Genomic DNA, 14,177 nt, shown 5'->3' with positions numbered 1-14,177 from the left:
AAATGTAACTTGATAAAGAAAAATTAACTGCTAAAAGCAGCATACTTGTCTTAGGCTCCTATCTTTAAGCCCTGTCAGTTTCTCCAAGATATACTTTAAACTTTAAAATGGCTACTCTCTAAAGATATTTTAATAAGAAAAACTTCTTAGGCATTTAAAAGAGAAACCTGATCACTAAAGCAAAATATAATAAATGTGAACAGATCATATGGCAAAAGAAATTTTTGAAAAGGATTTTATTTAGGGTCTACTGGAGGCACAAACAATGGGAAAAATAAAGAAATGGGAAAAGAGACTAAGAGGCATATCAACTAAATACTATAGATCTTGTTGTTTGGATTCTGATTTGTAAAACCAACTGCAAAAGAGAATTTATGAGATAATAAGGGACATCTGAACACTCATTTGCTGAACATTTAATAATAAATTATTAATTTTTATAGGTGAGAAAGTCATTGGGTTACATAAAAAAAGGGTGGCTCTTATCTTTTAGAGACTCACAAATGAAGTAGGTATGAAAGAAATTACATTATATTTGTTATCTGCATTAAAACAATCTAATGCAGGTCAAACAAATGAAACAAAATAGGCCACTTGTTGATAAATGTTAAATCAACATTTATCAACAATGGGTGATGGAGACATGAAGTCCATTAAATTCTCTATTTTTACATATGTTTAAATTCCATAATAAAAAATTTTCAAAAACATCTATTTTAACTAAGCTAACAGTATATAATGGTTGTCAAAGATTAATTCAAAATTGAAGATAGGGAATCATTAAGATAGGTTTCCATGAGATGGAACGGGGTAAAGAAACTATTAACTATCAATTTGATAACAAAAGATTAGAAAATCCTTAGAACTGTCACATTTCTAAAAGTTGTTAAACTAACAAAAGGTACAGTGGAAAACCCCACAACTCCATTATATTATATTATATATCCCTTACTTAAAAAAAAAAATCTCAGCAAAATAGAGTACTTATCTACATTTTTAAGTTAAAAATAAAATTAGAGGAAAACAGAAATCATCACAAGCTGGTAAGTAATGTCTTTTGAGAAGGCAAAATTAATAGAAAGACTAAGACATATAGTTTTAAATTTACAGAAAAATGTATGACTAACGGAAGGATCTTTCTTTACCAAGGAATTACTTTACAAACATGCTATGACATATTATATAGAAATAGGATTAAAGCAATATCCAGTATTGCTTAAAGCATTTCTTGAACAAATATTTACTTTGCTAATACAGAGACATTTACCTTTACAGTTAGATGAATTTCCTCTAGGTCTAAGGGAGAAATAATTGTAACAACTTTGATAAAAAATATTACTGAAACTAAATTTTTTAACAGACAGTGATGTAAACTTAAATAGAAGAGCACAAAACAAAGTGAACTATATTAAGATGCTAGAAAAAATCATGATGTGACAGAGGATAAAAACTTGGATAACAGGTAGTAGGCTCCATTGGTACTCTAGGAAGTAAAAAACTTCCTGGGCCTCGATTTTCCATCTACAAAGAAGTTGGATTAGTTTATTTCTCACTTTAGTCCCACTCCTGAGCCTATAGGGTCCATATATCCCCTTTTCTTCCGCAGTAAAAATTCCTTAACAGTCAACAGAATACCTGGTTGACTGGAACAGAGATGACATTTGCAACTAGGCATGACCATTTGATAAAGGTTAAGCCAGTGAAATATAAGTCAAAGTGCTATGTGCTAGTGTCCAGATGAATCTTTTTTTAATGTCGTTTAAAGACACTATACAAACTTTTTAACTCTTTTTCTCTCCATCCCGGACATTCCGCTGCTGGGGATAGCTAGAAATCTAACAGTCACCTTAGAAATAGAGTTTATGGTTAGCAATTATTATTTGGGGGTTTTCCTGTAAGTTGAAATAGAAGTTAAACCGAAATGGTACAAAACCACCTTCTTACCCAATGTTACCCTGAGGTTAAACAGCTATTTAACAATAAATAAGTAAATAAAAATAAAATGCTACAAAGAAAAGAAAGACAGATCATAATTGGTATTCCTACTAACTTCTACGAGTAAGAGAAAAGGGGAGTTTGATGTTTTCCCCACCTAACAGGGATAGTTAGCATGTAGGTAGATTAATTCCACACACTGAAATATGCATGTATATATATTCCTTCATTCCTTCAGTCAGGAAATATGTATTAAGCTACTATGTACCATGCACTGAGGTGCCTGAATAAGAAAGAATAGATTCCTACTTTAATAAAGTTTACGTTCTAGGGGAAAAGTAAAAGGCAGTGGATATTTAATGGGGGAAATACACAAAGATCTTAGCTACTGTTCTGATGACATATCTCACCATCAAAATATAAACCAACTATTGTTAAGTTCTTCCTTTAAAATGAAGAACCAGAATGATTTAACTTTTGTTGCAATCTAAAACAATGGTTTCTATGAACCTTTATTTGTGAAGAGTATGTTTTTTCCATCTTTTAATCCTATAATGGAAAAAAAATTCTTGATATTTCATGTTCCTAACATCTTAAAACAACTTTTACAAAATGAAAATGAACATAGAAATGACTATGACAAAGTAAATTTTGGTGAGAACTTTACTCAAGGAGATTAAAATCAAATTGAACCTTCAGTAACAGAAATAATCCAGTCACATAAAAAAATTTGTTTATCAGTCAACAAAGAAGACTAAAAATGTGGTGTCTAAATAAGACATAGAAAGCCAGATTATGAAAAGGCCTGAGCAATTTCTAAATCAGGCAAGGTTTCAACAGGAACTCATTTGCATTCCCAATCCACTAATAAAAATTAACATTGGGCAGTAAATGGTTGTGGATATGGAGATTAACATAATGATGAAAACCTGCTAAATGATCTAGATATGACAAACACTAATTCAGAGCTAGATTTCAAATCTGAAAGATACAACACAATCAAAGAGAGTAAACAGGAAAAGAGAGCCTAACATCAGAAAAACAAGCCACCTAAGGGCAGAAGAACAAGTCAGGTACCACTGATGTTTCCCCTATGTACTGATGAATATTGACAAAAGGCTTGGAAAACAATGGTTTAAGTAATTTCCTCAATAAATCTCTATGGCTTAGAAGAATTACAACATACCCAACTTTCCAGAAAGAGGTGGTTTAGGCACTTTGAATTAGACATTTCACGTAGTAATTTATGCAATGGAAGGGCATAATTAATGCAATGTAATATAAAGTAACTATAGCTAAACTGTACATATGCAAACCAAGATATAGTCTTGACACAGTGAGCACATAAGCCACCATATGGCATAATTTAGAAGGAGGAAAATATAAAATACAAATATTGCACATTTATAATAAAGTATGATTATGCTAATACAAGTTAAGACAATATAGTTCTTTTAACATGTACACCACATTGAAGGGTGTTAAAGTTGTACATATCTGATTTCCAAAGGACTAAAAATAGTTATTACATATATTGAGGTTTTATTGTTTCAAGAAGCCTTTACACCCATGTGGTGACTAATAACCTTCACAATCTGCTGAGTATTCTGATAAAACTGAATCGATGTTTGAATTGAAAAGAAGTCCACTCTTTCATATAAAAGTATACATGTCATGAAAACAACTGATAACATCTAATGTCACTGTTCAATCTCAACAGAGATAAAGATCAAGGACAGCAATTCTTTCTGAGAACGGACATGAAAGGACAGAGACTAAATCTATTTAACTAATAGACAATAAAGCATAGATGGTATAAGCCCTTAATCTGGAGTCCAAGATCCATTTCAAGGAACCCAAGAACACACCTGAAATTTTCTATAAAGTTTTGAGTGTTGGTTTCTATCAGACTCTCAAATAAGTATGGGATTTAAAGAGGAATGACACCTAGAAGTATGATGGTCTTACTGTTGAACAATTTTACAAGACCTTTAGTTATTCAATAGCAAAAGCCTGAATAATAGTACTTCATTTCCACAGTTACAGCAGTTTCCCAAAATTTAAAAAAAAGGAAAACGAAAAGGTGACACCAAAACCCATTACTCAAGAGGTACAAGTTTTTTAGAAAACTGCGATTTTTCTACCACAGTCAAGACCAGACGAAATCATGAGACAGGTTCAGCATAAAATTCGACAAGAGAATGGCAGTTTTTCTCTGGACATCCCCTTTATAAACCTCGTCCCCATTCCAAGACCTGCTTACAAAAGTTAAGTAGAGTATGTTAGATACTCCCTCTCAGAATCTTCAGGGTGAAATCCAAATTGCCACTCCTCCACAGAGAGGCAAAGAACACTCCCCCAAAAAGAGGCAGGGAACAAGTTTCTTCCAATTCCAAGAAAGTGGGCAAAGGTAAGACCTGTAGAGATGAAAGACTCTCTTCCTCTGTCAAAATGAGAAGGGGATTTGTCACTCCTGTTTGACATAGTTGGGGGAGGTGGGGTGGAGAGGCGGAGCCCCAAATCTTAAGAACTGATACCTATGATGGGCCCCAGATCTTAAGAAATGCAGCCACACCAGGTTGGTGCGGGTATGAGAAAGCGGCTCAGCAGCAGAGGTGGTGGCAAAACCAAGACCTGAACCTCCTGGTGAGAAGCTACGTGGCACTATGCAAACTGTGCTTCGTCTCTCCCACCCCTGCTTCCGCCCCAACCTTTTCCCCTTTGGTTACCAGTTGCTCCAGATGCCGTAGAGTAGTTCAACAAAAGCGAAAGAGAGGTTCAGGCACAGGAAGAAAAACAGGTTCCGGGACGTCTTGTCCGACAGGATAGACCTGGGCATGACACAAGTGGGTAAGATTCGGGAGACTCAAAGGGGTGCCGGGACCCGGGGACTGGGTTCCCCTTTCAAGACCCTCCCAACCCACACGCTTTCCTCACAGCGAACGAGGGTGTTCGTGACGCTCCCGCCTGGACCTCGGGCCATCCATAGGTCTGGGCCTTCTCCCCTCCTGCCGAACACCCCCTTCCCCGCAAACACAGCACCCCGCACCTAAACCAGCCTGAGATCTTGCCGAACAGATTGAACTTGGGTGGTTTGTATTCATCGTCCTTGATGGACAGGGGCAACATCTTCTCTGCCCGGCTAAAGGCCAGGTCTACTCCCCTCTAGAAGTGGCTCCGTGGGTGATGGTAGTGACAGTAGTGACGCCTCAGATGGGAATCCCCAGCGCTTGTCTCCGGCCGCGCGCCACTTGGGGACACAGACAGACACACACTGGAGAACTCGCCGACTTCCGGCCCGGGCCGCGCAACGCGTCCTGGGACGCGAAAGGGGAAGGCGGGGCCGAGGGCGGGGCCTACACGGCAGAGGGCGGGGTCGAGGGCGGGGCTCAGTGGGAGCAGCGTTAGGGGCAGGAGGTGGCAACGGCTGGGAGTTCTAAGACGCTGGTTTACAGTGGAGTCCCGCCCCCTGGACTCAGCAAGGAAATCCTGAAGAGGCGACTCGCAAACTCGGTGGCTGGGAAGTGTAGCACCCTCTCGATACCCACCCAAACTGCCTACTACTGATGTTCCCGGATGCGCTCAGCGCCTACCCTTTCGCCACTCTCCCACTACCAATAAATCCAGGTGCATTAGGTAACAATGTTTAGGAATTCAGACCGCTTTGGGTTTTCCTGCCGCTAGTCCGGAGAAAGCTCAAGTGATGGCTTTGCTGAGTGAACTCTACGGGCACCCAAATGCTAGTAATCCACCCCAACTCTTAATCCAAAACAGTGTTTGGCCCTTCTATACTAACACGCAGGAGGCAGTCAATAAATCTGTTTCGAAAGAATGTTAAATGTATTTAAAAGAAGTCCTTTAAAGCGAGCACCTACGAGGTAGTACTGGAATTAAGGTTTTGTTAAGGCATTGCTTCCCAGACAATACTGTGACACCCCAAAACTCTCGAGTTCCTACTCATCTTCACTTCCAGGTCATGTTGGGACCGCAGCTGCGGCTATGATTCTTGTCGGAACCTCACTGCCCATTTCAGGGAATTGCAGAAGCTGACTCGGTGAGATGGGAGGCCGCACGGACAGCAGGGACGAGGGCCGAGACGGACTGGCCAGGACATCCAGGGTCTGTGGAACACGCGTAAGGGCTTCTTTCCGGGAAATTATTTGGGTGAAGTCAGATGGTCTATCACGTGAGTCATTAAAAGTTGTTACGTTGGGGAAGAAATCGAGGGAAAGGAAGATTGGCTTTTGGAGGTGGGCTAAAAACTACAAAACCGAGCTTCTTGGGAACTGCCTTTTATTCTAACAGGAAGTAGAGCATCATCGAAAGGGAGGGGCGGCCGCCCAGGATCGGTACCCCGCTTCAGGCGCTCACTTTGCGGGAGGCTTTTTTTTTTTCCAGATTATCAGTCCAGTGAATGAGGCAGCGTGGATGCACGCTGCTGAGTTTAGAAAAAAACAAATGAGCAAGCGACACGATCCATCCTTTTTATGATAACCAAACTGCAAGCTAATAAAATCGTCTGGCTGCACTGCAATCTTATGCACTCGAGGTGAGCAAATAGCAAAATGCTGTAGTATGTAAAAAAAATTTTGCGGTGAGGATATATGCATATTTTGTTCTCGTTCTTGGAACTTCGTGTCTGTGTCGCGGGATTGTGATTCGGTAGTTTTATTTTTGAAAATACAATTTACTTATTCTACAGTTTATAAAAATGTTCATGTTAATTAAAACTGCTGTGTAAAAACACCTTGATTACTGAAATTAAGTTCTGGAAATAGTGTTATGGAAAATACTGGAAAGCCTGAACTGGATCACTGACGGAAGAACCAAATGGCACTTGGAGGTCTTGGAGTGTTGAGGCTGTATTTCACACCTGCGGGCTCAGAGGGAAGTAATCTCCCAAAAGTCTAAGCCCTGAGCACAAGCAAGGGGAGCAATCTGTATTATTTTGATATGTGGCATTTCAGCATGCGCAGGGCAAAAGAGGAGCCGAGAGGAGGGAGCTGGGAGTGCTTTGCCAACTGGAGGAAAAAAGCGGTTTGCTGACCTTGACGGCTGTGTTGAATATTTTCCTTATCACTTTTCCCTCTGATGCCCCTTTAAACACTTAGTTTTAGGGGGCATCATCTTTTTGGTTTATAATAGGGTTATAATGGCTTGTGTTTATACTTTTAATTGCTTGAGCTAGGACTTTTTTCCTTATGACTTTTTCATTAAAGACCTGAGTACTTTATGAAGAACATAAATAATGTTTTTATGTATTATAGGTTGAAATAAGTCCTTCAGATTTTTATAAGCCTGTGCTTAACAAAAATATTCAGTTGTTTTGAGTCCTAATTTGTTTCTATGCAGCTGAGCATTACACTCAGGCTCGTTTATTTGAGTGTGAGGACAAGTGCTAAAGGTGGAGGGCCACTGAAGGCAGCTCTCTTAGATGATGACCATGCACTTTATAACTTTCGAAACATTATAGAGAGGTACTTTGGAAATTCAGGCTGAGACTTGAGTTCAGCTAGGAGAGACAGGTAAGCACAGCTAAAACAACTTTATGATTATCCAATAGACAATAGAAAGGGCAACTTTCTGAGGAACAGTTTAGTCAGAGGGGGCAGCAGCAGAGAGTTTAATGCCCAGGATGAGAGATTCTTTTCCAGCGAGGGCCAGAATTCACTGCATGCAGGTGTCTATTAGTCAGAGGGTAATCATCAGATGCGGAGGTGGAGAGGATCTGGAGGTCTGGCTGGGCTTTCTACTGATGTATCTTTGTACAGAGTATGGGCTCTTCTCACTCTGGAATGATGGACCCATCAAGTGATGCCTGTAACTTTGACGGCAGTAGGAGTGGTTAGGACAACAATGTGGGGCCCAGTTCACTGAGGTTTGGTGGGGGGGGCTCCCTTTTTTTCAATTTTTGACTCGGACTGAGTCCCCAGCCTGGAAGGAATGTGCTGGGGTCCCTAAGGAGATCAGGGCTCTTTCTATGGTATATTGCTGCAGCTTATTTAGGGTGGCTTTTAAGGCTGGGAGCTGTTACTCTCTTGTTTCGTATCTGGTGTAGGTTCCCTGGGAGGCTTCCTAGACACGGGGGAGGGTGTCTATGCACTAATTCAAAAGGGGAAAAGCCTTGAGTCCCAGGTGTGCAGCGAGCATGCAGGAGAGATCTGGCCACGGAAGGCCAGTTTCTTGGCAAAACTTAGCTAGGGTTCCTTTGAGGGTGCGATTTATTTGCTCCACTTTACCTGAACTTTGTGGCCTGTATGCAGTGTGGAGTTTTCAGGTAATGTTGAGAGATTTAGTTAAAATCTGTACTGCATCTGCTACAAAGACAGGTTAATATTGCTTTTTGAGGAGAGCTTCTAGTGCAGTTTTTCTTAGTTGGGTGAGCTGATGATATTTGCTGACTAGATGCCTTCCGGTTGCAGTTGGGACAAAGATGTGTCTGTCAGGCAGCAACCATCATTTTTTTTTTTAGGGTGGCTCCTTCAGCCATGGCCCAGTCTTTCTCTTTTTCAGTGTACTTGGGTGGAGGGGCCTCCACTAGGGTCGTTAGGGCAATGGTGAGGGAAGGAGCTTTATCTGTTCTTATTGGCTGCTGTTTTAGCTGCCTTATCTGCCAGCTGGTTCCCCTGTGTTATAGGATTGTTTTCTTTTTGGTGTTCTTTGCAATGCAGAATTGCTACTTTTTCTGGGAGCCAGACAGCCTTGAGGAGGTTTAGTATTGTGCCTGCTGAGAGTGAGAGGAATTGGTGTCCCTGTATGTTTAAGAGGGACACAACAGTATGGGGGACCTTGACATTTATTTTTTTTTGTCCCAGAGTATGTTTATCTGCTTTTTTAATGAATAGAACTGGCTGCCAGTGTCCTGAGGCAGGGTGGCCATCCTGCCTCAATTGGGTTTAGTTTTTTTTTCCTGACAGGTATGCAACCGGCCACTGCCCGGGCCTAACAGTTTATGTGATGCTAGAGTCCAGCTCCAGCTGAGGGGTGGGATGCCTGAAGGTGCAGGACAGAGAGTCAGTTGGAGGGAGTCTCTCAACAAAATGCTGATGACAGCTTTATTTATACCATTCTGCACAAGGATATGATTATTTTTTATTCTTTTGATTATAGGCGAGGTTTTTCTTTCTATTTCCTTTTAATCTATATACATGATTAGCCAGGAGTTAGAGAGGTGATTTTTCTCTGTTCCTTGACCTAAACTTTTCTTAGCAACATGTACTCTATTGTGTCTCTGGTTTCTATGCAAGTGGTTTCTAAGTAATGCATGTGACCGTAGAAGCATGCAGCATGTAGCAGTGACTATGGAGTCTATCAGCTCAGGGTGAAATACAGGTCACTTACTGCCATAGTTAGCTAGGATCTTTTCCCACAAAGATGTTCTTGAGGCTTTAATAAATTTATAATCAATCTAAAACCAAAAATTTATATCTTCATTATACACCTCTTCATAGGGCACAGTAGGCAACAAAATAAGTTGCCTTATCTTATCCATATTTTTCTTTCCTCTGGGCAGATACCAAAATTTCCCTGATATATAATGTGCAGATCCCCATGGCTCTATTACTGTAGGGACTAAACAAGTTTTTACATGGTGAACAATGCAAAGACGCAAGATAAAAACAGCAAGCATGATTTAGTGTTGTAAGAAGGCCGATCAGGTGATCGTAGGTGTAAGTAGGTGATCAGGTCTGTGCCTATTGACTAGGTATTAATCCAAGTTAGATAAGGGCAACAAAACATCCACGGGTGTAAACAATTTCTCTCAAAACTGGGGGGGTGAGGTTCTAAGCCTCACCTCTGTTGGCCACCACTTTCTCACCTGATGACCCCCCTGCGACTATGCCTGTCTTAGGTTGTTCCTCCCTTGAGGAATCTTACCTGTCTCTGGCTAACCAGCCATCTTCCAGAACCATACAGGGAGAGGTAAAGCTGGTAAGTGAGAGAGAAGTAATGTTCTTTGAAAAGGTTAGTTTTTCACTTCTTTGCAGATTTATGCTCCATGGCTTCTATGCCCAGCACTTGTCTTGAGGTATCTTTACCACTTGGAAGAATTATGGTACTTGGTAATTTCACATATGAGGCACAAATTCTAGTAAAGGGCTGTAATTAGGAAGGAAGAAGAGAAGCTATGGAAGTAGCAGATGGAAGAAAACATGAGAAGATTGATTAAGTGTCAGATAGGGTTATTCCATTCAGTATTCCCCCATAACTCTATTTCTTGAATTTTCCTATAAAACTCTTCATCACTAGTTTCACTATCATTGCAAATAAGGGGGGCATTCCCACTTAGGTGGAGATGGGGTTGTCATTGTTTGATTAACTAACTGCAGGTTTTGGTATTCTATGCCAAGATTGCCATCTGACCCCTGCGTGTTCCATTCTTCAGGAGCACTGGCCTGAAAAGCTCCTGGGAAGTTTATGTTCTCCTCCTTTCCATGCTGCTTATCAAAGGTTAGCTTAGCCTTTGGCAAAAATGCAAGCAAAAGCAAAGCCAATAGTATAATGGAGAAAAACAAAAGCAAGGTGGGTAACGGGGAGCCAGCTGCAAAGGCCCCCACTTTGCGGGGGTCTTCCTCCAGCCTGGGCTTTGCTACACAGCTTGAGTAGCATGGCTCCCAGCAATGTGAGAATTTCGGGGGCTTTTTTTCATGTATGAAGAGACTGAAGGGCTTTTTTGTATCTGGCAGGCCTAGGGCTGGTGCAGGTTCTGAAGCAGCCTTTATTTCCAGGAAGGAGGCTCTTGCCTCTTCTGTCTAGACAGGGGGTTCTCAGTGTGCCCCACCCCAGGAGGCTGTAGAGGGGTTTTGCCATTGCTGAGAAACCAGGAATCCAGATTTTGCAGAACCCAGCATCCCCCAGGAACTTCCATATGCCTTTCTTCATCTGGAGCTGGGCTAAGGAGATAATGATGACCTTTTTCTTCGGCCCTAGTGCCTTTTTTCCCTGGGTGAGGAGGAAGCCCATGTACCAGACTTGTGGTGGCAGATTTGTGCCTTTTTCCTGAGTCTGACAGGAGTTGCAGGAGGGCTTTTGTGCCTTTTGCACAATTCTCCTGGGTGTTACTGGCAAGAAGGAGGTCATCTACATACTGCAGAGGGGTGCAACACATGGCTTCCCTCGGGAAGCTGGCAAGGTCTGCAGCCAGTGCCTCTCCAAAGAGAGTGGGTGAGTTCTTGAACTCTTGCGGAAGCCATGTCCATGTTGATTGCATCTGCCACCCCATATCCAGTTCAGTCCATTCAAAGGCAAACGAGCTGGCTTTGGTGGGGGCCAGCTGGAGGCAGAAAAAGGCATCTTTTAAGTCTAGGCAAGTGAACCATTTGGCAGACCCTGGGATCTGGCTGAGGGGGTATACAGATTTGGGACTGTGGGGTGTAAAGAAACAGTCACTCTGTTAATGGCTCACAGGTCTTGAACAGGCCGGTGCTCTCCTCCTGGCTTTTTGACTGGTAGAAGTGGGGTGTTCTAGAGCAACTGACACTCGGTTAGAATGCCTGCCTCTCTGAGTCTGATCAGGTGTTTCTGGATGCCTGCTCTCTCCTCTTGTGAGAGGGGGTACTGCTGCTGTCTTTGTGGCTGGGCCCCTGGAGTCAATTTTACAATGACAGGGGCTCAGTTATAAGCAAGTCCAGCTGGGTTGTCTTCAGCCCATACTGAGGGGAAGGCAACTCTGAATTTGGTGGGCTACTTGAGAGTGTCTGGCACAGAATAGCCTCCACTCCTCTTCTCTAGGTGTGGTTATTGCCAGTACAAGGGACCCTGGCACTTTTTGGCCTGGGTTTAGTTTGATGCTGGTGCATCCAGTTGGTTCAAAAGTTATTTGGTCTCTGAGCTTTGAGGGTATATCTCAGCTGAGGAGGGGAACAGGGCACTCAGGCAGGCAGAGAAACTTATGTTAGGCTTTGTGGTTTCCAAGTTCACATTGGCGGGCTTGGAAAAAGTGTTGCTGGACTGCTTATGTCTCAGTGGCTCTGAGAATAGTTGCAGTCTTTTTACTGAAGGGGGTTACAGGGAGGGTGATCATAGAGTGTTCTGCCCCTGTGTCAACCATAAAAGTCTTCTGTTGTCCCCCCACTTTCATTTTGACTATGGGCTCATGGGGGCCAAGAGTGAGAGAGCCCAGTCCTTGTCAGTCGGAGTCTGTTCCTGCCAGGCCAGTGAGCCTTTCCCTGTGAGGCTCCTCCCAGCAGCGACCCGGCTTTGGGGCTTTGCCTCCGTTGAGGCATTCATTCTTCCAATGCCCCTTCTCCTCACAGTAAGCACACTGGTCCCTGGCTAGGGGCGTCCTAGGCTTCCCCCCACTTGATGGCTGGCTTTTCTCTGCCTTTTCGTCATCTATCTTTCTTTGAGGGCAGCTACCAGGAAGCTGGCCACCTTCTTCATTTTTCTTTCAGCCTCTCTGTCGGCCTGAACTTCTCTGTTTAGATATACTTTGTTGCCAGTTTTAATCAGTTGAGTGATATTTGTCCCGGCAAAACCTTCCAGTTTGGGAAGCTTGAGCTACCAATGAGGTGTTGACCATTTGTTGGCTCCTGGTGACTAAGGATTGAAGGGGGTGTAGATGCCATAAGCTTCACACAGTCTTTCATAATAATCCTCAGGAGACTCTCTTGGTTGTTGAGTGACTGAATATACTTCGGTCATGTAAACAGGCTTTTTTGACCTGGCTTTGATTCCCCTGGAGGAGGGCAGCCTGATATCGGTGGCTCTGGTGCTGTCCCTCAGGGGTGGTGAAGTCCCACTCGGGGCGCTTCTCGGGGACAGCGATTTCAGCCCATGCACCCCGATCAAGGACCCTGGCTGCCTCTTCTCTTCTGTTGTGAACAGGGTGTGGAGAAGCTGTTGGCAGTCTTTTCAGGTTGTCCAATGGGTTTGGAAGAGGGATTTCATGAGATCAACCAGGGCTTGTGGCCTTTCTGACAGGGTGTTATGTTTTTAATTGAGAAAGTTAGTTGCAGAGAAGGGTTGATAGTAAAGCATGGACCGGCTGGGCTGGATGCCTTTCAGGCTCCCGTGTCTCTTGCACTGGCATCTGAAGGGTGCCTGCTCCTTGCCGAGAGCTCAGTCTGGCTGCTGGTCCAGGGGAGAGTGAGTCCACTGGTTCTGGAGTTGGCAGGGAGGCTGACGGCGGCAGGGTGTCTGGGACCAGGGTCTGGGTGCTGCTGACGTTGGGGGCACACAAGGTGGGGACAATATTGGCTCTTCCTCTGGATCACCAGCAAGAATTTGCAGAGGCTCAGGCTTCTGTTGATTCTTTGTGGGCTGTTTTGTTGAGACAACTAAGACCTTACTTTTTCCCTGCTTGTTGCAAACCAATCGCACCCAAGGGGGAAGAGCCTGGGCAACTTCTAACCAGGAGTTAAAGTATGGGAACTGATTAGGGATGACCCACCAGACTCAGCGGATTGTTGGGACATCTAGGTTTTCTTCTGGAGGCCACCCTACACTAAAGGTGGGCAATACAGATTCACACAGGGTTTTCAACCTGCTGGGAGTTAATTTTACTCTGTAGTTTTCTGAAAATCCCTTCCTGAAATTCTTGATCATAGTGTCAAGGACTGTGGGTTTACTGTGCCTTGACCCCATGATGTGTCCCTGTATGGTGCCGTGACAACAGACAAGGGAGGGGTGCCTCCTCTAGAGAGGAGACCAGTCAGATGCTTGTCCGTTTGCACTCCTCTCAGAGACTTTGTCAGCCGTGACTAAGGTGCACCCGTATAAGTCCCGGGCCAGGTCAGCCAAAGCTGAATCACTGTTATGTCATGGCAGCCGACCGCGAATGCAGATGAGGGCCCACTCAGATTCCATAGTGCAGGCCCTGGAATCACAGATTCAGTGCAGACTGAATGACTTCAGCCACCTTGCACACTCACTCACACACACTCAGACCAGAGTTTAAATATTCCCCCCCTGGGAATGTCTACCTATGAGACTTCTAAGAAGTCTCTGGGAGGTGATCAGGCTCCTCTTCCACCCGAACAGGTAGGACTGCCTGGGTCAGGGGCCCCAGAGCATTACTGGATTCGATGTCGGAACCAGATCCTCACCTGCCAAGCCTCCTTGAGTCCAGTAGGAACAGTGGAGCAGGGCTGGCCCAGGGTGACAGGGCCGGAGACTGCTGAGAGATCAGGCAGGGCGCGCCTTCTCCGTTGCTATCTCCTGTTTCATCACTGCCCCGCAGTTGCCCCAAACCAGTGGCAACAGTGGGCCAGCACTGTCAGGTTTCCCGGTCAGGGAACTAA

General features: G+C 43.6%; 2 protein-coding genes across 11 annotated transcripts in view; one reads left to right on the top strand and one right to left on the bottom strand.

Annotated features, from left to right (window-relative positions):
- The window catches only part of SLC30A7 (solute carrier family 30 member 7), an 86,393-nt gene extending 81,159 nt beyond the window's left edge, over nt 1-5,234 (bottom strand). Inside the window, exons 1-2 of one of the 2 annotated variants that reach the window (XR_012130256.1) lie at nt 4,985-5,234; nt 4,665-4,766 (exon numbers count right to left, since the gene is read on the bottom strand). Coding sequence is in view for 1 of the 2 variants with exons in the window: in XM_017668570.3 (XP_017524059.1) it covers nt 4,665-4,766; nt 4,985-5,064 (182 nt within the window). In the remaining variant the exon portion in view is untranslated. The remainder of the gene's footprint in view (nt 1-4,664; nt 4,767-4,984) is intronic. The other variant, XM_017668570.3, reaches the window with a different exon arrangement.
- EXTL2 (exostosin like glycosyltransferase 2) overlaps nt 4,656-14,177 on the top strand; it is a 37,928-nt gene continuing 28,406 nt past the window's right edge. For 2 of the 9 annotated variants that reach the window (XM_037018754.2, XM_037018753.2), the window contains exon 1: nt 6,133-6,484. Coding sequence is in view for 7 of the 9 variants with exons in the window: in XM_073234368.1 (XP_073090469.1) it covers nt 6,423-6,484 (62 nt within the window). In the remaining 2 variants the exon portion in view is untranslated. Of the gene's footprint in view, nt 4,786-5,434; nt 5,572-5,908; nt 6,485-14,177 lie in introns of those variants that run through there. The other 7 variants (XM_073234368.1, XM_037018751.2, XM_037018744.2 and 4 more) reach the window with 7 other exon arrangements.

The sequence above is a fragment of the Manis javanica genome, chromosome 4 (assembly GCF_040802235.1).
Source record: "Manis javanica isolate MJ-LG chromosome 4, MJ_LKY, whole genome shotgun sequence".
NCBI classification, from domain to species: Eukaryota; Metazoa; Chordata; class Mammalia; order Pholidota; family Manidae; genus Manis; species Manis javanica.
The sequence above is the reverse complement of the archived record's forward strand: the minus strand, read 5'-3'. Positions and strand labels throughout refer to the sequence as shown.